The sequence below is a fragment of the Rhincodon typus genome, chromosome 22 (assembly GCF_021869965.1).
Source record: "Rhincodon typus isolate 14 chromosome 22, sRhiTyp1.1, whole genome shotgun sequence".
Lineage (NCBI taxonomy): Eukaryota > Metazoa > Chordata > Chondrichthyes > Orectolobiformes > Rhincodontidae > Rhincodon > Rhincodon typus.
In genome coordinates, this window is record NC_063353.1 from 15,490,922 (window position 1) to 15,514,545 (window position 23,624).

At 37.8% G+C, this 23,624-nt stretch overlaps 1 protein-coding gene across 1 annotated transcript in view; it reads left to right on the plus strand.

The window, feature by feature from the left end:
• Positions 1 to 427: 427 nt before the first annotated feature.
• LOC109926697 (mucin-19-like) overlaps positions 428 to 23,624 on the plus strand; it is a gene marked incomplete at its 3' end in the record, with an annotated part of 34,026 nt that continues 10,829 nt past the window's right edge. Inside the window, exons 1-22 of the mRNA XM_048610575.1 lie at positions 428 to 520; positions 3,827 to 3,880; positions 6,570 to 6,644; positions 6,793 to 7,021; positions 7,481 to 7,598; positions 7,880 to 7,958; positions 8,108 to 8,196; positions 9,369 to 9,570; positions 10,924 to 11,049; positions 12,276 to 12,396; positions 12,502 to 12,640; positions 12,774 to 12,866; positions 12,956 to 13,028; positions 13,116 to 13,253; positions 13,668 to 13,823; positions 17,342 to 17,436; positions 18,275 to 18,401; positions 20,640 to 20,886; positions 20,975 to 21,033; positions 21,146 to 21,225; positions 21,575 to 21,723; positions 22,066 to 22,204. Coding sequence (XP_048466532.1) covers positions 472 to 520; positions 3,827 to 3,880; positions 6,570 to 6,644; positions 6,793 to 7,021; positions 7,481 to 7,598; positions 7,880 to 7,958; positions 8,108 to 8,196; positions 9,369 to 9,570; positions 10,924 to 11,049; positions 12,276 to 12,396; positions 12,502 to 12,640; positions 12,774 to 12,866; positions 12,956 to 13,028; positions 13,116 to 13,253; positions 13,668 to 13,823; positions 17,342 to 17,436; positions 18,275 to 18,401; positions 20,640 to 20,886; positions 20,975 to 21,033; positions 21,146 to 21,225; positions 21,575 to 21,723; positions 22,066 to 22,204 — 2,637 coding nt within the window. The remainder of the gene's footprint in view (positions 521 to 3,826; positions 3,881 to 6,569; positions 6,645 to 6,792; positions 7,022 to 7,480; positions 7,599 to 7,879; positions 7,959 to 8,107; positions 8,197 to 9,368; positions 9,571 to 10,923; positions 11,050 to 12,275; positions 12,397 to 12,501; positions 12,641 to 12,773; positions 12,867 to 12,955; positions 13,029 to 13,115; positions 13,254 to 13,667; positions 13,824 to 17,341; positions 17,437 to 18,274; positions 18,402 to 20,639; positions 20,887 to 20,974; positions 21,034 to 21,145; positions 21,226 to 21,574; positions 21,724 to 22,065; positions 22,205 to 23,624) is intronic.

Consider the following 23,624-nt stretch of genomic DNA (forward strand, 5'->3'; position numbering starts at 1 on the left):
CTTCCTGGCCCTTGACCTTTCATCCCCTCTAAACTTTCACCTCATCCAAATCTCATCATTTAGACCTTGGTCCCTAATTTATCTGTCCGCATCTAGATATTTGTTACCCTTTCTGATCTGATTTGTGAAGCTTTTTGAATGTTTTTGCGTTAAAATCCTATTGTAATACAGGTCGTAGGTACCTTTACTCCCTTGGCGAGGATATTGGTGCATTATCTTTACAAAATTAAACCCACCTATCCTTAATCACCCAACAGCTTAAGGGAGAGGTTCCTACATATTAAAATTCTTTCCATTCTCAGAAGGTTAAAATACCTATTTATTTAAGATTTATTACGCTCTGACATCAATTTCCTCATACCATTCTAATGTGACTGATCAAAGATGAGGTATAAAAGAATTGTAATTGAAAATCCAGCAGTCGGCAGGACCCAGTCAGATGTTAGTCTGTTCAATTCCTAAACCATTGCAATGAAATATTCCATATTTCTAATTCTTTGGGCATTTTCCCTTTTGAAAGGTAAGATTTATCAATGTATTATATTTCAGATATTAAAGAAACATATCAGGTAGGTATGTTTATTTCAAACATGAAGTGATTTAATATTGATAAATGTAGTTAAAATAGAAATCATTTTCCAAGAGTTTATTTTAACTCACTTCAAGCAAATAATTAAATGGATGTGATTTTGATTGGATTTTCATGAATCATATGAATTATATATCAAGGGACGTAAGCTGACAACCTGTCTGCAAATTATTCTATAAAGATGATAGCATAGGTCACAAAACTGTAATAAAGCTACGCTATGGGTACAATTTATCAATGTTAAAACTGGGGTACATTCTGCATAATGTAAGGATCAGAAATATTTGAGGAAAGGATTTTGCTTCAGATTGATGTTACCATCAGAGTTATGAAAAACTTTCAAATATTTGCCATTACAAAACAAAAATAACAGAATAATTAACATTTGAAGGGTATCAGTTCTCAATCTTACAACAAAATTGGTTTCACAATAAGAAAGGTTTTCCAACAAGGAATGAAGAACTTATTTGTTTCTTGTCATTACTATGAATTTGATTTCTCAACTTTTTCAGGCACATATGTATTCTCTTTTAATTATTTATTTCTCAATCAGTAAATATTTTTTATTAATGACAACAAAGCAGGTAGAATTCCCTCGGAGTTCTCCCTAATTTCCACTGAAACCATTGGAAAAGAATGGCCAAAGATCTTGGGGAAAAGGTGTAAATACAACTTTTGGCCACTTGGACCATAGATCCTGGCTTTCCACTTTACTTGACGCTGATGGGATATATGAATAAACCTTATCCTTCCAACCTACTGGTTGAAAATCCAACACTGGACATACTGAAAAAGATTCTAATATTGACATTTACAATTTTAGGCACAAAAAGTGTTGCACTTTGCAGGGTCTGTGAAATAAAATGGAATGTGTGTCTCATTTGAAGAGCTTGACATTTTTGAAAGGTCTGATCAATGTTTCATCTTGCAGTACTGCAGTGTTGCAGCTCTCAGATTTCATTGAATGCTCAAATCTATGTATTGGTCACAGAAAAAATCTAAAAATCTTCTCCTTGTCTTTGTTGGTGTGGTACAATGGTGTGCTATGATGTGAATTACCAATGTCTGTTACCTACAATTTGCACTGGCATTAGGGAGGGTGGCATGATGATGGCAAAGAAATTTGGCCTTTGGTGACTGCCTTTCCATTCCTTCTTGCCCACTATTTGGGCTTCCTTTCTGATCCATTGCATCCCAGTTGCCCGTCACTCATTTGAGTATACACCGAATCTGCACAATTTTGTTCAGCTATAATATCAGCATTAATATCAATAATGCTTGTGTCAACCTTTCACAGAATTGTTACAGTGCAGAAGGAGGACATTCCATTTTCTTGCCAGTTGCACCATGTCTTAAAGTGTTTTAAGAGTTTGGAGAGTAAATAGATTTACAGAATTATTGATTCATGTACAGTTATAGATTGCTTGGCAGTCCTTTCTAAGTCCCATTCATCTGCTTTAGAACCTATGGAAAAACACTAACCATCTAGGATATGACTTAGCAAACACATTTTTCAAATTGTTGTACAATCTTTATCTTCACATTCAAAACAGAGGTTGTATTTTTCAACTGGTGGGATGAAGCAATGCCTAATAAATCAGTGATGCAAAACGAATGAAGTGCTGCAGCCATTCATTCATTTCCATTTACTATCTCTGCAGGCCAGTCTGTTTGGAATCTGTATTTTTCAACTCCCTATGTTCTGCACGTTTGCTTTAAAATTACAAAATGTTGAGTACAGGATTAGAAAACATTGGCTGTAATGTCTTGATCATTTGTTCTCACGGTTTTCGATATTGTCATAATGATTTAGGCCGATAAAAGAATATTTGTACATCATAGGGTCAGATCAGTATTTATTTAGTCCCTGAATCTTCCTTTGGTCCTTCAGTGGAAGTGCTGGTAGGGAAAACTATTCTCAGAATGGCCTGTCTAGAACTTCCAGCATTATGACGATACAAAATCTTAAATGTTTGACATTTATAAGCCATGTAACAATTTCCTGACACTTCTTTTAAAATCTCATGGAGTGCTTCACCCAGGTTAAACATTAGTGGTGATGGCTGATATATTGCTGTGACAGTGGCTTTCAGCAGTGAGCATAGAATTTCCTCCTCTCGATACCCTTCAGGATGCAGATGTGTGGGCATGTGTGCTGCTAATGATGCAGCATGTACACCTTGGCGAACGATGACTGAGCAATGTGTCTCTTGAGCCAAAACATTTGAAGACAGAGAAAGAAACAGAAGAATGGCAGAGAAGGAAATAGCTGGAATTTAGGTATTTAGTCATAGTCTGGCCATCAGTAAAATTCCCCGATTATTTGGGGGTTGGGAGGTAATTTTACTGCCTTATATAGTCACAGTCTGGCCATCAGTAAAATTCCATGATTGTTTGGGGCATGGAAGGTAATTTTACTGCCTTACATCCATTCCTGCCTCCTTGGGCGGGGGTGGCACAATAACATTCAACCATGATGATTTGCGAGTTTTTTTCGATAACTGATGTGTTTTGCTTTTGTGTGATGCACACATGTAAAGTGCTTTTGGAATAAAAACTCCCGGTTTAAAGGCTTGCTGAACAGTTCTGAAATATCATTCCAACCTTTAATATAGCACTGAGATGGCTAGTGCCACTTATTGGCAATCAGCTCAAGTCCAGGAAGGACTTCGTAGAGCCACATTTGGTTGCAAAGCCTGAGGGACGTTAACCCATATCAGGCACAAGGTATTGTATGGAAGAAAGTCTTGAACCACTACAGCCAGTACAGGGATTGAATCCATCTTGTTGACATGCTGCACCACAATTTAACCATCTAGCCAAATGTGTAATTTATTTCCAACCTAACCATTGTAATGTGTTCATTTGTCGCAGTTAATTTTCTGCTTAGTATCAGATTGGGCATAATGTACTATATAGAAAATGTCATTTGTTAGAATTATTTTTTGTCAGCCTATAATAATAGGTGATAAATCAATGTCATGTTCAAACTGATTGTGTATTACCTCTCCTTTAGGATAGCCTGCTACTGATTAGGATGTATTTCTAGTCAATAATTAAACAGCTATGTAAAGGCAAAAATGAGCTATCTTCAGCATGTTTTTAACCCATTGGTATTTGAATTTCAAATCCTCTCAAACACAGTAAAACTATCAAAGTCTCTCTCTAATTATGTTCTGTGTAAGAATTTTGAATGTGTTAAATCATTTGTGTAAGACTGATTTTTGTTTAACACAGATGATGTTTTTTCCCACCAACGAATTAAACGGGATTATTCAATGAACAACTATGGTGAGTTAACATTTAAAATTCTGAAATGAAATATTCTGCCATTTACTATATGCATTCAGTGAAAAGCATAAAACTCAAGGGATTCAATAAATTACTAGTTCCTTAGTACACTATGGCAGGAAGACTTAAGATAGTGTCCTTTTCCTACCATGTTTTGTAGTAGCTGCCTCAAGCTTTATTGTGTCTCTTAGCACGCAATCCTGGATCTTGAAATCCAGCAGTCTGCAACATTTAGTCCAGGAAAGCTCTTCACACTGGAAGACTAATTGGCTTCTGCCCACTGTACTGAGCAGGAGAGAAAGTGACAAACTGCACATTTCATTGCTATTTCATTTTGCAGTGGCCATATATATTTACCTTTTAGACTTTGAGGTGTGGATATTGCAGGCAAGATGCATTTATTGTCCACCCCTGGTTGCCCTTAAGCACTGAAGCTTCCCACTTCAGAGGAAAATTAAGAGTCAACCATATTGCTATGGGGTCTCATGTCACGTCTAGACCAGTGGAAACAGCAGATTTCTTTCCCTAGTGGACACAAGTGAATGAGAAGGGTTTTCACAACAATTGATGATTGCTTAATGGCCACCATTACTGACACTGTCATTCAATTCCAGATTCATTAACCAAAATTAAAGAACAGTCAAACAAACAACTGCCTCACTGTTTTGATGGTCAAAGACTGAAGTGACCAGGTCCTGTATGGTTCTGGCAAAGTTGTATCTAACCAGTTCCAGAGACAAAAGAAATGATTTCCATAGCAGAGATAGTAAGAACTGCCGATGCTGGAATCATAGATAACACAGTGTGGAGCTGGAGGAACACAGCAGGCCAGGCAGCATCAGAGGAGCAGGAAAGCTGACGTTTCTTCAGAAGAAGGGTCCCGACCCAAAACATCAGCTTTCCTGCTCCTTTGATGCTGCCTGGCCTGCTGCGTTCCTCCAGCTCCACACTGTGTTATATCTGATTTCCATAGCAGTCTGCTCTCTAAATTATTGCAGCTTGAAGCTGATAAGTTGCCTTCAAGTTCTTAACTAGTGCTCTAGTTATGTTAAGACTTACCCAAAAGTAGTATGCAACCACTCCAGAGAGTAATGCAAGGCACCTGAACCCAGAACTCTAGGTCAGCTCAGCAGCTTTAAAACAAAGCACAATTCCAGGACACTTTGCAATATTTAAACATGGGCTGAGTGAACGAGGAAGTTTGGCCCTGAAATTTGCCTGAACATCCACATCCGGAATAACTGGACTGATACAGGTGGAGATGAATTTGTCTAGTTGGAACAACCGGCTCGGCAAGCTAACGAGCAACTGCATCTACAACCCGAGCTACAAATTTTCATGAAGACCTAGTTGAAGTATGTTGTGGCAGTATTTACTAAGTAAGCAGTATCACCTCTGGTTGTTATTTTAAGCTAAACAAAACATTATAGATGGAAATTAGAGAAAATTGGAGCCCGAGGTTACGGAATGGTGGACAGAATGGCTTCATTCTTCCCAGTCTTTAGCTGGAGAAAGTATCGGCTCATTCACTTTTGGATGCCAGATAAACAATCTGATAATTTAACAAGACTGCCAAATTTGAAACAGGTGGCAGTGTGATAGAGCTGATTGATATCTGCATATATAGAAAAACTGTGCTTTCAGATAATATTGCCCAGAAATCCCATCAAAATAATAAAAGCACCCAATACAAAAAGTTATAATTCACCTAAGGCAAAAAAAAAGAGTAGCTCAAAGATTTGAATGACCCATATTTTGTGGTGGTAATTCCAGTAAAACTGTATGTACTCACTGTTAATAATCCAAAGAAACTAGGAACAACTTTGGAAGTTGGCCCATGTTTGGAATAATGCAAAAATCCAAAATCAATTGCCAATGAGCTACATTCCTTCAGAGGGTCTGCTACTGAGGCACCTTGAGATTACAATCACTGGAAATCAATTGAATTGATGAGCGTTTCCACATTTATCCTTGGAAAAGTTAAACCTTTTATTAATAAGGTGTACATAGGTTTTTGACAGTACACTGACTTCATAATGGCTGCAAAATCCGCTCACTCATTCATCCCAAATAAAAACCTAATTTTATACCTCTGTAATGTGGTCAGAGATACCACACTTTCAAGTATGTTTTTCTTCCAAAAAATGTTTACCTTTTGTTTAATTTTTATCTCAACCTGGTTAAACACTTCATTTTTTTTCTGAGAATTTAAACTAAAAGTAAATGTACCTGTTTACTTACATGCTGTGGTTGCTGCAGTCAAAATATCCCTTTGACCTGCCTCCAGATTTACTTTCCTGTTAGAAAGCGGAATCTGCTAGATATTTGTGGACAACTTACTTCCAGATTTAGAAAGGTGCAGGGTCCCTTGTTTCATTAGTCTCCATACTAGCTTCAGTGACTACTGTATAAAATCCTTAATTTCAATGAAGGTTAGAAAGTTAATTGCTGCACACTTGGCAATCACATCAAATTATATCAAATATGACATACCATGCTCAGCACAGAATTTCTACATTGAAACCACAAAGTAATGGATCTGTTCAAAATCAAGATCAGTATTACTTTTAAAAAATGCTACAGGAAAAGTAATACTGTATGAAATGAAATAATTATTGACTTTGATGATAGATTTCAAACTTCTTTGTTTTCTATGAACTAACTTAAATGTAAACATATTTCCTCCTAGAATTGGATGGATCTGCTGTCACACAGAATTTTAGGTATGCACGGGATGTTTCTAGCAAATCATATGAAGGACCACGTAAGTATATCTTTGTATGCATTTCCAACATATATGAATATTCAATCACTTCATCCCTCTACATTACAAGATAGCATAAAAGCTATCACAACTGTAATGTTTTGATAGCTGTTCCAATGGATGGGTTGCTTTCTTTATATTTCATCAGGTACCTGCAGGACATGGGGTCAAGGAGCAATCAGGACTTACACGGACGATTTTTACCATATGGCATCAACATGTAATTACATTCTGACTCGCCAATGCAAAGGCAACATGGAAGATTTTAATGTGGAAATCCGGCGAGGCTCAAATGGCAATTTGGAACACATCTTCATGAAAATTGAAGGTGCTATGATTGTTGTGGCGAATGGGACAATTATGGTTAAAGGCACTGTGTAAGTTAAGTTTATTGATTGGTTTTGATACTAATTGCAGGACCTATATGTGTAGAAGCGACCAACATCTGCCAGGCACTGAACAGGAGTAAATTTGCCAGGACTCAATCCAGTACCCCTATCCCCAGTTCCATTAGCCATGAGCTCTGCCCTCAACAACACCAGGAATTCTTGTCTGTCTATTACTTGCTCTTGTTTTTGCAATAGTTATTTTGCCATCATCCTCTGCTTTCAGTTGCAATAGTCCAATATGGATATTCCTTTGGGGAAGCTGCTCATTTTATTGCACTACATACCATATTTTTTACCTTTCTACTATTGGAAGGATTTGACAAGAAATATAGATCCTAATGTTGTTAAATCTAATATTATTGCAAAAAAATTAATTTGATTAAATCTTAATGCAAGTCATTATTTGGAGTTCCAATATATTTTCTTTTATTGTTACTTTTTAAATAGAATTTCATTGCCATATTTTGACAAGGTGATTAATATCCAACATCGTGGAATTAGCGTGTCATTTTCAAACCGGAAGCATACTATAATTCTGACTTGGAATTACCAAGATGCACTACAGGTAAGAAAGTTTAGAAAGTGCACTATTCATTCACAATATTAAGCCATTAGAATTAATAAAGGGTTTTAAAACTGACTTAATTTCTTCTGTATGTTTAATATCACTGATACACATTGATGGGAAGCATCCTTCTGTGGAGTAATAATGTAACACACCTCTTTTGATAGGAAGAGTTTGATTTTTCTAACTATTTGCTTGTTCAGCACAATGGAGATAATAAATTTGTCAAATCGTGTGACGATTTCCATCTTTTGCTTAAAATAGCTCTCTGCCAATTTCAGGTAACAGTTGATGGTCAATACCATGGACAATTATGTGGCCTTTGTGGAACTTTTGATGAAAGTGTCTCAGCAACCTCTGGTAAAAATAAATGAACTCTTTGTCCCACTCTATGAAATATATCTTAATCGTGTATAATATTCTGTTCAGTTCTATCATGTCTAATTTTCATTAAAAATAATCAAATGCATGGAAAATAAATGATGTTCACTTTTTATTTGATTTTGCAGAATTGGACTTTATCCAATACAAGTTGGATTCTTCAGATAGCTCCTGCACTACAACATTCCCTAAAGAAACTAATTGTGCTTCAGCTAAGGTAAATCTCAGGGCCCGAGAATACTTGAAGGATACCATATCTGTTGGGGATTTAACGTAATATGAACGTTAACAGATTGAATTCAGGTGACCAAATTGTAGCTCATCCCCAATCATCCTGAGAAACTGTGGGTGGAGTCATTTCTAGTCAACGAATTTAAAACCAAGTGATGTGCTAAGAAATGTCACCACAATCAGACTAAGCTCCCTTTCCTGAAGATGTTGGTGAATCTGCTATTCTTTTGATACTCTGATAATATTTATGATAATTTGCAATGTAAATTCTTTGAAAGCATTCCAAGACAAGCATTAGTGGGCAGGGTGGTTTATTTTATTCATTCACGGGATGAGGGCATTACTGGCTAGGCCAGCATTTATTATTCATCCCCAATTGTCCAGAAGGCAGTTAAGAGTCAACCGTATTGTTGTGGATCTGTAATCACATGTAGGCCAGACCAGGTAAGGGTAGCAGTTTCCTTCCCTAAAGGCATTAGCAAACCAGATGGGTTTTTCCCCAACAATTCAACAATGGATTCTTGGTCATCATTAGATTCTTAAATCCAGATATTTATTGAACCCAGGTCCCCAGAACATTACCTGTGTCTCTGGATTAACAGTCTACTGATAATACCACAAGGCCATTGCCTCCCCTTATAGATAATATGTAGGGATGAACAATAAATTTAGTCACCGTAGGCTACACTGTAACTGCTTTTTGGTAAAAGTAAATGGTAGATTTCAATATAGTAATTTACAATGGCTATGGTGACACAAAACTGTGACAAAGGAAGTAATGTTTCCAGTTAGGAAATGCTTACGTATTCACAAGGATAAAACATTGTGATGTTGAAAATAGTTTTTTTTAATATGGTTGTGATACAGTTTTGTTTACACTTTTATATACACTGGAAACTCATTCCTGATGGTCATACATGTTTTATTTATTTGTTTTAATATACAGCTGTTTACCGTACTCAAATTCTGTGATGGAGTGGCTGATTTAGTTTTGTTGATGATCATTGTTTCCCTTTTGAATAAGAAAATTTATACTCTCTGTTAAAGATGTGTTTTTACATGGTTAACAACCTTCCATTTACTGTAGTGCCAAATATTGTTTAATAATTTGATTTATTTAATTATCTTTCTGACTCCTGTTTTATTTCTTATGTTCAGGTCTGCTCAGAAATGCCAAAGATTTTCCCGTCTTGTTCTAACAAAGCCATGGAAGATAAATACATAGAGATATGTCAGAAGGATATTTGTGCTTGCAAAGGAGTGGCGCAATGTAATTGTGCCAATTTTGCAGAAATGTCACATCAGTGTGTAAATTCAGAATATTCAGTTTGGAAGAAATGGAGAAAAGTGATGGGATGTGGTAAGTTATCTTTGAAGGGTCAGGCAGAACTTCAGACATACTCTATTAAAGGGGAAACAATTATTTCAATCATTGTTTGAATAAACAGGTTTATTGTTTGACCAAACAGGTGGATGAGGGTAAAGCGGTTGATGTGGTGTATATGGATTTCAGTAAAGCATTTGATAAGGTTCCCCATGGTAGGCTATTGCAGAAAATACGGAGGCATGGGATTGAGGGTGATTTAGCGATTTGGATCAGAAATTGGCTAGCTGTAAGAAGACAGAGGGTGATGGTTGATGGGAAATGTTCATCCTGGAGTTCAGTTACTAGTGGTGTACCGCAAGGATCTGTTTTGGGGCCACTGCTGTCTGTCATTTATGGGTTAGTAAATTTGCGGATGACACTAAAGTCAGTGGAGTTGTGGATAGTGCGGAAGGAGGTTGCAGGTTACAGAGGGACATAGATAAGCTGCAGAGCTGGGCTGAAAGGTGGCAAATGGAGTTTAATGCGGAAAAGTGTGAGGTGATTCACTTTGGAAGGAGTAACAGGAATACAGACTACTGGGCTAATGGTAAGATTCTTGGTAGTGTGGATGAGCAGAGAGATCTCGGTGTCCATGCGCATCGATCCCTGAACGTTGCCACCCAGGTTGATAGGGTTGTTAAGAAGGTGTACGGTGTGTTAGGTTTTATTGGTAGAGGGATTGAGTTTCGGAGCCATGAGGTCATGTTGCAGCTGTACAAAACTCTGGTGCGGCCGCACTTGGAGTATTGCGTACAGTTCTGGTCGCCACATTATAGGAAGGATGTGGAAGCATTGGAAAATGTGCAGAGGAGATTTACCAGGATGTTGCATGGTATGGAGGGAAGGTCTTATGAGGAAAGGCTGAGGGACTTGAGTCAGTTTTCGTTAGAGAGAAGAAGGTTAAGAGGTGACTTAATAGAGACATACAAGATGATCAGAGGATTAGATAGGGTGGACAGCGAGAGCTTTTTTCCTCGGATGGGTGATGGCTAGCATGAGGGGACATAGCTTTAAATTGAGGGGTATAGGACAGATGTCAGAGGTAGGTTCTTTACTCAGAGAGTAGTAAGGGCGTGGAATGCCCTGCCTGCAACAGTAGTAGACTCGCCAACTTTAAGGGCATTTAAATGGTCATTGGATAAACATATGGATGATAATGGAATAGTGTAGGTTAGATGGGCTTCAGATTGGTTTCACAGGTCGGCGCAACATCGAGGGCCGAGGGGCCTGTACTGCGTTGTAATGTTCTATGTTCTAAACTGTTGAACAAGATATTTGCGATGATCTTTTAGCTGTTTAATAGCAATACACAAGGCAAATTATATTAAAAAGACCCTTTGTTTTCAGCACTCCCAACCTGTCCTGGGAATCAGATATATATGGAGTGTGGTCCTGTCTGCAAGTCAACCTGTACTGACCCAAACCCTCAGCAACAATGTGATCAGTGTGTGAATACCTGTGGCTGTCCAGAAGGTAGTTACGCTTAAGACTTCTGAACTGTTCAATTTTCTTTGAGAATAATTTTACCTAAATGTATTCAATATTAACATTGAAAATTGTTTTTAACTGCTTGACTTATAAAATAAACAGTAGAATCAACAAAATGATGACAATAGAAGGGCTGAACTAATTTTTCATTTGCTTTTTGATGTCATGAGCTTGTTTCTCATTTTTTGAATGATTCCTTGAAACATGCGCACATTTCTTGTTTAACATGACTGTTCTATAATCATGTATAGTAAAGAAATTTCCTTTCAAAAAATGTTGTCAGGAGTTTACTGCAGTTTAATGTAGATAAGTTTCAGATAATTTGCAGTATTTCGAGATTAAGCAATGTGTTTCTCCTTTAAGGACATGATATTCATTTTAACTGATTAACTAAAAGTAATCAGGTTTCTAATTGTGTGTCTATTTGTCAAAGCTATCATTAGATATTACGATTGAAAATACAACAGTGTAAGTTGGAATGATAAAAAAAAATGCTGGAAATACTCATTGAAATGCAGAATACTGCAGATGCTGCAAATCTGAAGTGAAAACAGAGAATACTGGGGTAAAACATACTTGGCGATTTGACAGATCTGTGTAGTGGGAAAACAGAGCTGATGTATCTGGTCTGTGACATTACATCATGTTGGAAGTGTGATAGATTTTGAGCAAGGGATATGTGGAAAAGCTCAAAAGGAAGGTGTGTGACAGAATGGGACTCACGCAAAATTGACAGAAAAGACATAAGGGAATAGAGATAGAGCAAGAAATAAAGCAAAGAAAATCTGTGACTGGATCATGTGCGCCTCTGACTGAAAGAGTGAAATAAAATACGGAAAGAATTGGAAATAACAAAAGGACAGAGTTTTTAATTGGTAACTTTGAAGTCAATGCTGAATCCAGGAGGTTGTAATGGTCTTAATTGAAAGATGAAATGCTGTTCCTAAAGCTTACATTGAGCCTCACTGGAACTGAAGCAGTTGGGTGAGGACTGAGAGGTATCAGCACGAGAGTAGGGTGGACAATTATAATGATGGGCTACTAAAGACTCAGAGTCATACTTGCTGATCAGATTAGATTACCAATTCGTAGGATGCTTCCAAATTAGTCAAAAGAAAGCAAAACCGGTTGCACATCTTCTGGTAAAAATCATGCTCCTTGTTATTTGCTATGAGCAAAAACACTGAGCTATTTATTTTATTTTTCTTCAGGCACTGTCCTTGATAATATACGAGGTGATGACAAGTGCATCAGCCAAATGGAATGTCCTTGTGAATATGGTGGAACTGCATATGAGTCTGGAAGAATAAGAACTACTTTCGGCCAGTCATGGTAAAAATAATTACTTATTTAATTAATTATAACACACATCAATAAATGAATGTGAAAACTTTTAACAAAAATACCTTATTATAAATTATTTTGTTATGATTTTAGCATCTGTCAAAGGGGAATGTGGGAGTGCGCTGATCTTAACAGCCCTGAAATTTGCAAGACTGAAGAAGGAACTCATATTACAACATTTGATGGCAGATACTATAATTTGATTGGTGACTGTTCGTACTACGCTATTGTTGTAAGTCAGATTTTGCTGATTAACTGTTTCCAATTGCTGTCATTTAATTTTTGAAATAAATCCTTTGCTTTAAAATTTCACATCTTGCCAATCAAAATCATTTTTAATTTTTGCAACTTTTAATTTTTCACAGACAAAATACTGGTCAGTAAAAATTGAAATGCATCCATGTCAAGTAGCATATAAGCAGACATGTTTACAGAGAGTTACATACACCAAGTATCAGGTAAGAGTTTGCAATATTCAAATATGCAATTTGTATTTCCCAATTTGTTATTTCCTGAATTTTAAAGCATACTTTTGTTTTCCTTCTAGGACAGCTACATATTCAATAATGATGGCACTGTTGACTATAATGGAAATAGTGTTGGAGTTCCTTTAGTAAATGGTAACATTCTTTTGTAAACAATCTACCATACAACCTAACAACAAATAAAATGTTTAAACTGGCATTAATTTATTCTTTTTTTAACAGGTGATATCAAAATATTTCACCAGTCTTCAAAATTCCTTCAAGTATCAACAGAGTCTGGGTTGAAGATGCAAATACAGATACATCCCATCATGCAGCTTTACATCTCATTGCCCAAAACTGCCAAAGGAACCACGAAAGGTACAACATTCCACCAAATAGTACACTCCAGTGACTGGGTCTAAAACAGCATTGTTCTGATCCTATCAAATTCCCAATGAGGGAGGAGCAAATTACTGCAGATGCTGGAGTCTGTACTGAAAGCAAAAATGCTGAATGAAGAGTCATCTAGACTCGAAACTTTAGCTTGCGTTCTGTCGATGGGTGCTATCTGACCTATTGTGATCTTCAGTATTTTTTGTTTTCAGTACAAATTCCCAACAAGCAAGTTAGGTTAAAATATCCTTGTTTAGACAAAACAAAGACATTCTTGTGTAACCTTTCAAAGAAATGTGGATTATTAGTGAAATCGGCTGAATTGTGTTTATCCATCACAGCAAGTTACATGTGACCATGACGTTTCTTTTGCAATGAACCGTGCTGTTCCATCTCCAGGTTTATGTGGAACCTTCAATCACAATGCAGAAGATGACTTTCTATCTGCCCAGGGCATCGTGGAGTACACATATGTAGCTTTTGCTAACTCTTGGAGAGAAGGTGATAATTGCCCTCCACCACAAGTGAACCCGACCTGCGTTAGCTCAGAAGATGGTAGGTTTGAATGGAATCTTCCTCTAGGTGGTCAAATCGCTTCTCTTTCTTTTAATGAGGGTCTTAATTCTTTAACTGGTCAGAGTATACAGCACTCATTGAACAGCAATCTCTTTCGTCCTACACACCCATGCTTCCCCACTCACCAACAACTATTGTTAGATATCAAAGATTGATTTACTTGTTTTTGCATAAATCAGAACTTTGAATTGATTCAACAACCACTTCCTCAATTCATCAAAATAGAAGCTGGGTGATTGAAGAATGAAGGAAGCTTCAGTATTTATAGAGTCATCGAGTCACAGAGATATAAAGCACAGAAACAGACCCTTCGGTCCAACTCGTCCAGGCTGACCAGATGTCCTAAATAAATCTAGTCCCATTTGCCAGCATCTGGCCAATTTTCCTCTAAATCCTTCCAATCCATGTACTCATCCAGATAACTTTCAAATGTTGTAATTGTAACAGCCTCCGCCACTTCCTTGGCAGCATATTCCATGCATGCGCTGTCCTCTGTGTGTGAAAACGTTGCCTCTTAGATCCCTTTTAAATCTTTCCCCTCTCAGCTTAAACCTATGCCCTCCACTTTTGGACGCCTCCACCCCGGGAAAAGACTATGTACCCTATCCATGGCCCTCATGATTTTATAAACCTCTATAAGGCCACCCCTCTCAGCCTCCGACACTCCAGGAAAAGTAACCCCAGTTTTTTGCAAACTCTCCGTATAGCTCAAATCCTCCAACTCTGGTAACATCCTTGTAAACCTTTTCTGAACCCTTCAAATTTCACAACATCTTTCCTGTAGCAGGGAAACCAGAATTACACGCAGTATTCCAGTAGTGGACTAACCAATGTCCTGTACAGCCACAACATGATCTCCCAACTCCTATACTCAATATACTGTCCAATGAAGGCAAGCATACCAAATGCCTTCTTCACTATCCTGTCTACCTGCGACTCCACTTTCAAGGCACTATGAACCTACACTCCAAAGTCTCTTTGTTTAGCAACACTCCCCAGGACCTTACTATTAAGTGTACATGTCCTGCCCTAGTTTGCCTTTCCAAAATGCAGCACCTTACATTTATCTAAATTAAACTCCATCCGCCACTCCTCGGCCTATTTGTTCATCTTATCAAAATCCCGTTGTACTCTGAGGTAACCTTCTTCGCTGTCCACTACACTACCAATTTTGGTGTCATCTGCACACATACCAACCATACCTCCTATGTTCACATCCAAATCATTTATATAAATGACAAAAAAGCAGAGAACCCAGCACCAATCCTTGTGGCACACCACTGGTCACAGGCCTCCAGTCTGAAAAGCAACCCATCACCACCACCCTCTGTTTTCTACCTTCAAGCCAGTTCTGTAACTACTTAGCTAGTTCTCCCTGTTTTACATGTGGTCTAACCTTGCTAACCTATGTTAACCTTGCTAGTCTATGATGAGGAACATTGCTGAACGTCTTACTAAAGTCCATATAGATCACATCCACCGGTCTGCCCTCATCAATCCTCTTTGTTACTTCTTCAAAAAAACTCAATCAAGTTTGTGAGACATGATTTTCCATGCACAAAGCCATGTTGAGTATTCCTAATCAGTCCTGGCCTTTCTAAATACATGTAAATCCTGTCCTTCAGTGTTCCCTCCAACAACTTGCCAACCATCGATGTCAGGCTCACCGGTCTATAGTTCCCTGGCTTTTCCTTACCATCTTCATTAAATAGTGGCACCACATTAGCCTTAAGAATACATTACCAGTATAATGAAAACAAATTTGCTGTTTAGAGAAAAAATTAAGCAGAAGATGTTGAGAGAATAGGTTGAGATGAGACAATAAAATCGACGTCAGTGGGAGATCATTTAGGGACAATGACCACTGTTTCATAAGGTTTAAGCTGACTGTGGGAAAGAATATTGAATAATTCAGAGAAAGAATAATTAATAGAGGGAAAGTAAACTTCAATGATTAAGGTCAAAAATCACACGACACCAGGTTATAGTCCAACAGGTTTGTTTGAGAATGCAAGCTTTCAGAGAAGGAGCTGAGCTCTGAAAGTTGCATTTTCAAGTAAACGTGTTGGACTATAACCTGGTGTCATGTGATTTTTGATCTTGTCCACCCAGTCCAACACTGGCATCTCCACTTCAGTGATTAAAGAGGAAGAGATTCATTTATGAGAAATTGATAAGAAATAAATATTGGATAGGCTGTCTGTACAAAGCACGAGGACCAGATTAAATGCATTTAAATATGTGACAGAAGGTGAGAGTGAAAATCATAGATACGCTGATAATTTTTCAGTCTTCCTTAGACTCCGAGATAGTACCAGAGGGCTGAAACATTGCAAACATTATGCCCATGTTCAAAAAGTTGTAATGATAAGCCAAGTAACTGCAGGCCAACAAGTTCAAATTCCACACCATTGGTGAGGAAACGTCTTGAAACAGAAAGTTGGAACAAAATGAAGAGTTGCATGGATAAATGTACATGAATTAAGGAGAGCCAGCGTGAATTTCCCAAGAGAAAATCATGTTTATCTAACTTGCTGGAGATTGTTGAAGAGGTGAGAGAGGGGTTGATGTGGTATACATGGACATTCAGAAGGTATTTCAAAAGGTGCACTGTCACTCAGCAGGCTTGTGAGCAAAGTGAGAGATCATGGATTAAAAGGGACAGTAGTAACATTGATACAAAATTGTTTGTGTAATAGGAAACAGAGAAAAACAGTTAATTGATGTTTTTCAGGTTGGAGGAATTTCTTGGGGTCAATGTTGAGACACATGCCTTTTCTGATATCTGTTAATGATTTAGGTGATACGAAACTTGGAAGCTTTTTAAACTGTGAGCAGAATAGTCTAGAACTTTAAAGAAATATAGATAAGTTGGTGGAGTGGGTGGATACGTGGCAGATCAGAGTGCAGAAGTCTCAGGTGACATATTTTGGTGGGAAGGACATAGAGAGATGTTATAACTTAAAGGCTACAGCTCTAAAGGGGATGCAGCAGTAATGGGAGCTAGGTGTGGGTAAGTGATTAAAGAAAGTGGGATACAGCCAAATATAGAGGAGAACAAATATAAGCATTGGAAAACAAGCTTATTTTTACATGAATTATGTGAATAAGCAGAGTGATCAATACATTCCATTGAAATACAATCTAAATCCCATTGCTTGTTATAATCTCACGGATATTGTACAATGCCATGACATAGGCCTAGCTTAGATCAATGTTTACTGATTTGACTGGCTCAGAGTTTAGGAAAAGAGAATTTTCTAAGAAACCTCTAGTATTTCTGTCCTACATTTACCAAATGTAACCTCTGACCCTACCCAAAGTGTGTGTACATGAGTGTTTAGAAAAAGTGGTAATGTCCACAAGCAGTTACCTCTTAGTGTGCTTGAGCAAATGAAGTAATTCTGAGATTATATAAGTGAAAAATAATAAAGTTACATAACATAGATCCAAACACTTTACATTTTATATCTTCATACCTTACATTTGTATTTCAGAAATCTATGCCAAACGAAACTGTGCTTATTTAAAGGATCCCAAAGGTGCCTTCGCCAAGTGTCATTCTGCAGTGGAGTTTGCCAAGTATTTTGAAGTAAGACAGAATTCTGTATGAATCTTTACAAATAAAGATGTACAATTAGCAAAATAACAGGTCAAAACTTTCTTTGAAACCACAGTTATACTCAGTTGATATTCACAATATTTTACTGGACTAGAGATTTAGAATAGAATCATAGAATCCCCACAGTGCAGAAAGAGACCATTCTGCCCATTAAGTCCATACTGATCCTCTGAAGAGCATCCCACCCAGACCAGTAACCCTACATTTCTCATGGCTAACCCACCCAGCCTGCACATTCCTGGACACTGTGGGACAATTTAGCATGGCTAATCCACCTAACCTGCGTATCTTTAGACCGTGGGAGGAAACTGGAGAAATCCCACACAGGCAAAAGGAAAATGTGCAAACCCCACACAAAATAAATACTCGAGGCTGGAATCAAACCTGGGCCACTGGCGCTGTGAGGCAGCAGGGCTACCCACTCAGCCACCATGCTACTCATTTGCTTGTGTGTCACTTATAGGGCCAACTTTAAACAGCAATCATTTATCATGGATGCAATACTCAAAATCAGTTTTGAATGAAATATTATTTCCAACTGTTTGGATGCACAAGTCAGATTGTGCTCCCAATTAATCAGATATATAGAATTGACTATCATCTTAACAACACAACAATTCAGAAATTTAAAGTCACATTTCCTTACTGATTCCAATTGTATGGTATTTTCAAGTTTAAGTTTATGGAAATATATTAATAAATGAAAATAAATAATTTTTTCTGTATAATTTTACATTCAAAATGACATCTATAATAGAAATGATAAAAGAAGTCATTTTCAACAATTTTTTTTTGTTGTATGTTTTAGATGTGTAAAGTTGCCTCATGTCACTGTGAGAGGGTCGATGACTGTATCTGTGCTGCACTAGAAGCTTATTCTCATGCCTGTGCTGCGAAAGGCATCATTGTGAATAACTGGAGAAGATCAATTTGCAGTAAGTGGTTTGTAATCACATGATAAGTTATAATCAAAGATGGATGTGGTCGAGGAGCATTAAGAAGATGGGTGCGGTGTTCAACTCTTCAGGTCTTCTCAGTCACTCAATTAGATCATGCTAGATCTGTACCTTGACGCCAATTTTCCAAGAATCCTCTAATTTTGGTCCTTGAGCAACTTTGATTTTCTAAACCTCTTTGCCCCCCTATCTGATTCTCCTCACTTAAGACCCATTTTAAGATTTATCTACTCAATTAAGTTTTCGGCCATCTGTTCTAATAGCTTCTTATTTAGTTTACTGTCAAATATTGCTATATAGCACTCCTCTGAAGAATGTTGGCATGTTTTATTCCAAAAATGGAAATTGTTCATGTTGTTGTCCTTACCTTAAAAAAAAAAGCCTCTCAATATCTGTGTTGAAAGCTGCAAATATCCCTCATCCACAGCCTGCGAAGGTCTCCTCTTCTTCTCTCCTGGTCTGAGGCATGGTGACCCATAGGTTAAACCACCACCAGTTGTCTCTTTCTAATGAGACAGCAGCACTCTTTTTCCCTGGGACTGTGGCAGCTTTACCCTTTACTGAGTTGTAGAGAGAATTCACTTGTTCAGGGAGTTGTCATTCTTTGAAATTAAATGCCCCCAGAAGGTTTAGATTGATAGATCTTTGATCTGCCAGTAAATAAAGGCATTTGAGAGTCTAAAACTAAAGAGCATAGGTTTAAGATGAGAGGGGACACATACAAAAGTGTCCAGAGGGGCAATCTTTTCACAGAGAGTGGTGAGTGTCTGGAACAGCTTGCCAGAAATAGTGATGGATGCAAGTAAAATTTAAGAAATGTTTAGACTTGCACATGGATGTAATAGGTATGAAGGGATATAAATCAAATGCAGGCAAATGGGACTACTTTAAATTGTGAAAACTGGGCAGCATGGGCAAGTTGGGCCGAAGGGCCTGTTTCCATGCTGTAGACCTCTATGACTCTATTTGAAAAATGAGCAGGAGAGTGGAGTAATGCTAGAAGATTGGTTATGATTATACTACATGGTGGAGTGAGTTGTGGAACTGAATGATCTGCCCTTGTTGCTTTTTCTTACATTGTTATTTCAAAATAAGTTTAGTGCGTTTGGACACATTCTGGATAGATTACAGACCCTTAAATAGTTCAGATCTTGACTCAGCCACACACCCCCTCGGGCCCAACCCCTTCTCCCCACCCACTATCACCACCAGACTGGATGGGACCCAATCTGAGCCGAATGCCCTGCAACTGATCCCACAGCACCATCCATCAACCTCACCCACCCCACTCCACGCAGCTGGACCTGGCCCAACCCAATCCTCCACGCTGAAGCTGACACAATACGCAAAATCCTACTAACCAGGCACCCTATCCCCTACTCATCTGGTATCTCACCCTAGCAGTCAAACCCCCTACCGTGCAGCAGGCACCCTATTCTCTCAGCACTTCAACATCACACTTACCTTATCTATGTTGCCTTTGATAACAGCTGCTAAAGTGGCTGTCAGGACCTTTAAATTTCAGAATCCTGCAGCTGACTGCTGTGAATAGGAGGCATAGTTTGCCTTCCTCTGATCGCTCTACACTATGAAAGAACTGTCAGCGGAAGTATTGCTCCACATTTACTGGATGAGGCCTGAGTGGCATCTCCTCTCAGAAATGCTGAACTTCCTTATTTCATAAAATTGAAGGATCAGAGCAGCAATCTGCGTGAAATCATTATTCCTCGGAAAGTTAATGTTTCAAATCTGACATCGGACCTCTGCTGAAGTATCATTTTGGATTCGAAGTGTAAATTCTTTTTCTCGCTCCACAGATACTGTCAGATCTGCTGACTTTCTTCAGAACTTTCTGTTTTTATTTCAGATTTCCAACATCCACTGTAATTTGCTCTTAATGACTTTACAGTATATGACTCCTTTCTGCTAATTAAGTAGATATAATGATATTATTATTAACATTCTGGCATCTTTTATGTTAGGAACTCGTACTCCTGAAATAAAATTAATCATTTAGCATTTGTTACAATATGAATAAATTGAAAAATCTAGAACAAGGCCTTACATAAAAACTAATCCTGTTGCACTTTTTCTGAAAAGAATACTGTGGTTACATTTGTAAAAGGCGATTCATGAAGTGTTTTGACACTTAGCAATTCAACTGCACTTGTGGCTGAAGTAAAATAGCTGATGTGGAACCCTTCCTGTTTTTCTCAGGTGTAACCTGCCCAAGTACTCAGGTTTTCCAGTATGGTATGACAGCCTGTAACCGTACGTGCAGATTCCTGTCAAGGCCTGATATCACCTGTGAGGTTCAGGATGTACCAGTAGATGGTTGTGGCTGCCCTGAAGGAGTGTACATGAATGAGAAAGGAGCATGTGTGAGCAGATCAGAATGCCCATGTTATTTTGGTGGTTTGATTGTGCAAAAAGACCAGCCTATTAACGTTGACGGAGCTCAGTGGTGAGTACTTTTATTTTGCTCGGCACAATTTGTATCAAACATTAAGAACAAACAACTTTAATATAACAAAGTACGATTCTTCTCTCAGTTTCTGTGTCAATGGAATTCCTTCCTGCCCTGGTGAGAAGGGCCCATTTGTACCAAAAGGTAAATAATTGTTTTCAACCTCTTTTACAACAACTAAGAGACAATATTTAAAATTAAAATCAAAGTAAGAAGTAACAATTGCCTTAAAATGTGGTGCTGTTCTTTTCTTTAGAATGTGGAGAAAAAGAATTTTCAAACTGTCAGAATCCTGATATTTGTAGAAAGACGTGTCAAACATTAAACAGACTGTGCGTAAGTAACCCTAAATTTGCACTTTCTTGGTTTTCCTATGTCTTAATTTATAGGCCAGTGAGTTGTACAAGGCCTCAAGGCAATTATTTTTAACAGAATCAACTATATAATGTATGAAATAATCAATTTGGATGTTGTTGCACTGTATGCAATAAATTTCAATTAAATTTATAACACAAAGTGCAAAAGATTGTGGTTTTATACAACTACAGATTGTGGAGGTTTTTTTTACACAACAAATAATGGAAATGAAGCATCTTTTAGCTTTGTGACAATCAATCCATACATCCTGTACATGTGCAAGGACCAACACTGCCAATTGAGACATTGTGTATTCTCTTTTATAAAGCCAAAAGCTTGTGTCCCTGGCTGTGTGTGTCCTGGAGGCTTGGTGGAAGATTACAATGGAAACTGCATTTTACCAGAAAAGTGTCCTTGTTCATATGGTGGTGAAATCTTCAATTCAGGAGAAACAATCAAAAGTGACTGCAATGACTGGTGAGCTTGTATAGATATTACAATTTAACACCAGTAAAGAAAAACATTGCCATAGTCCTAGCATACCATTGGCTACCCTCTCAGTAGAGAGAGATGATTGGTGGTGGCTTAACCTAAAGATCACCACACCTCAGACAAGTGGGGGAAGTTGAGAAGGAGAGTCCTTCATGGTAATCTCAGTCAATGTAGGAATTGAACCTGCAATTTTGACATCACTCTGCATGCAAATCATTTGTACAGCCAACTGAGCTAACCAAACACCCCATCTAATGCTACAAAACTATGTAATACCAACTACACAAAATTGATAAACAGTATTAATCTGTACCATTTATATCGCAGCACATGCAAAGGTGGTTTATGGACATGTACTAATAAACCATGTCCAAAGACCTGCCTAGTTTATGGAGATGGTCATTACATAACCTTTGATGGAAGAAGATACAGCTATGATGGGAACTGTGAATACACCATTGTTGAGGTAAATTATAATGAGCCCCATTTATCATGGTAGATTCATTGGTAACCCTATCTTACTATGACATTTATTTCAATCACTATTTGGTAAATTTCAGTTTTTTTCTTCTAACAGCATGAGTTGCTCACACAATGTTGCAGGTAAACTCTGAGAATGTAATAAATATCTAACAACACTGTAGATGTAATTACATTACATCAATTATAGCAGTTCAAGAAGATGGACCACCACAACCAGTCTAAAGACAATTAAGGAAATGTAATAAATGTCAGCCTTGCCAGTTACATTCACTTCCCATGATGCACAAAAATGTGCTATGTCATTGACACCCACTAGCGAACAATATAATTATTTAATCATCTTGTTGTAAAATGAAATTAAGGCAAAAATATATTGATGCCAATAGACTCTTAAATACTAAGTAATATCTGAAAGGAAGCGGTTTGTACACGGATGGATAGAAGACTGAGAAACAGATAACTGGTGATATAGGATTATACAGAATCCAAGCTATGTGAACACATTGGGATTGACAGAAATATCTTATTTTGCATTTGCATCATGCTGGAGAGGGTTGAAGAGCTTCTGTTCTTTTCAAGTTTGTTATGATTATGATCATGAATTCATCAGTACAATATGCCAGTTATTTACAGTCCTTAGTTCAAACTACTTTTACCCAATCAATTATTATATATTTGCAAATCTTGACAGGCTGTGCGAACATAGTAGTATATCTGAGTCCAATTCTATTTGCAGTTAATGGTCACATAGGCCCACATGCAGCAGATATCACAGTCTTGAAAACCTGACCAGAAATGGTTACAGACACACTCAAATTTATGCCTGGACGTAAGTGAGATAGGCTGAAAATGCCTCAATAAAAAGCTATCAATCAGATTTGCTGAAATGAGAATAACTCTTCAGTCATAAAAACAATGATTTTAAGGTCCTAGCCTCCACCTAAAGCTTGCAAGATCTATAAAGCCCTGCCTCTTCTCCCAAGATCTACATGGTTCTGCTTCTCTCCCCAAGATCTATAAGATCTTGCTTCTCCCTCTGTGATGTACAAGGTTCTGCCTCTTCTCCAAAAATCAATAAAGCCCTGCCTTTCCCCCTTTCTGGTCTTTGCATCCACTTGGGAGCAAAGTAACAACAACTGAAACAGAGCACCTTTAACATAAGACGACATCTGAGTGAGCCTCGTGGAATGCTACAAGCCAATGTAGATATAAGGTCAGGTCACCTAAAGATTGGTCAAAGAGATAGTTTCTAAAAAGCATCTTAAAGGAAGAAAGAGAGATATCCAATGAAGGGGGTTTCAAGAGGAAATTCAAGAATTTAAGTGTCTTGCCAGAAGACAGCACGGCTTCAGCAGATTAACCAAAATTGAGTTTGCTAAAGAGATTCAAATTAAAGGAGTACA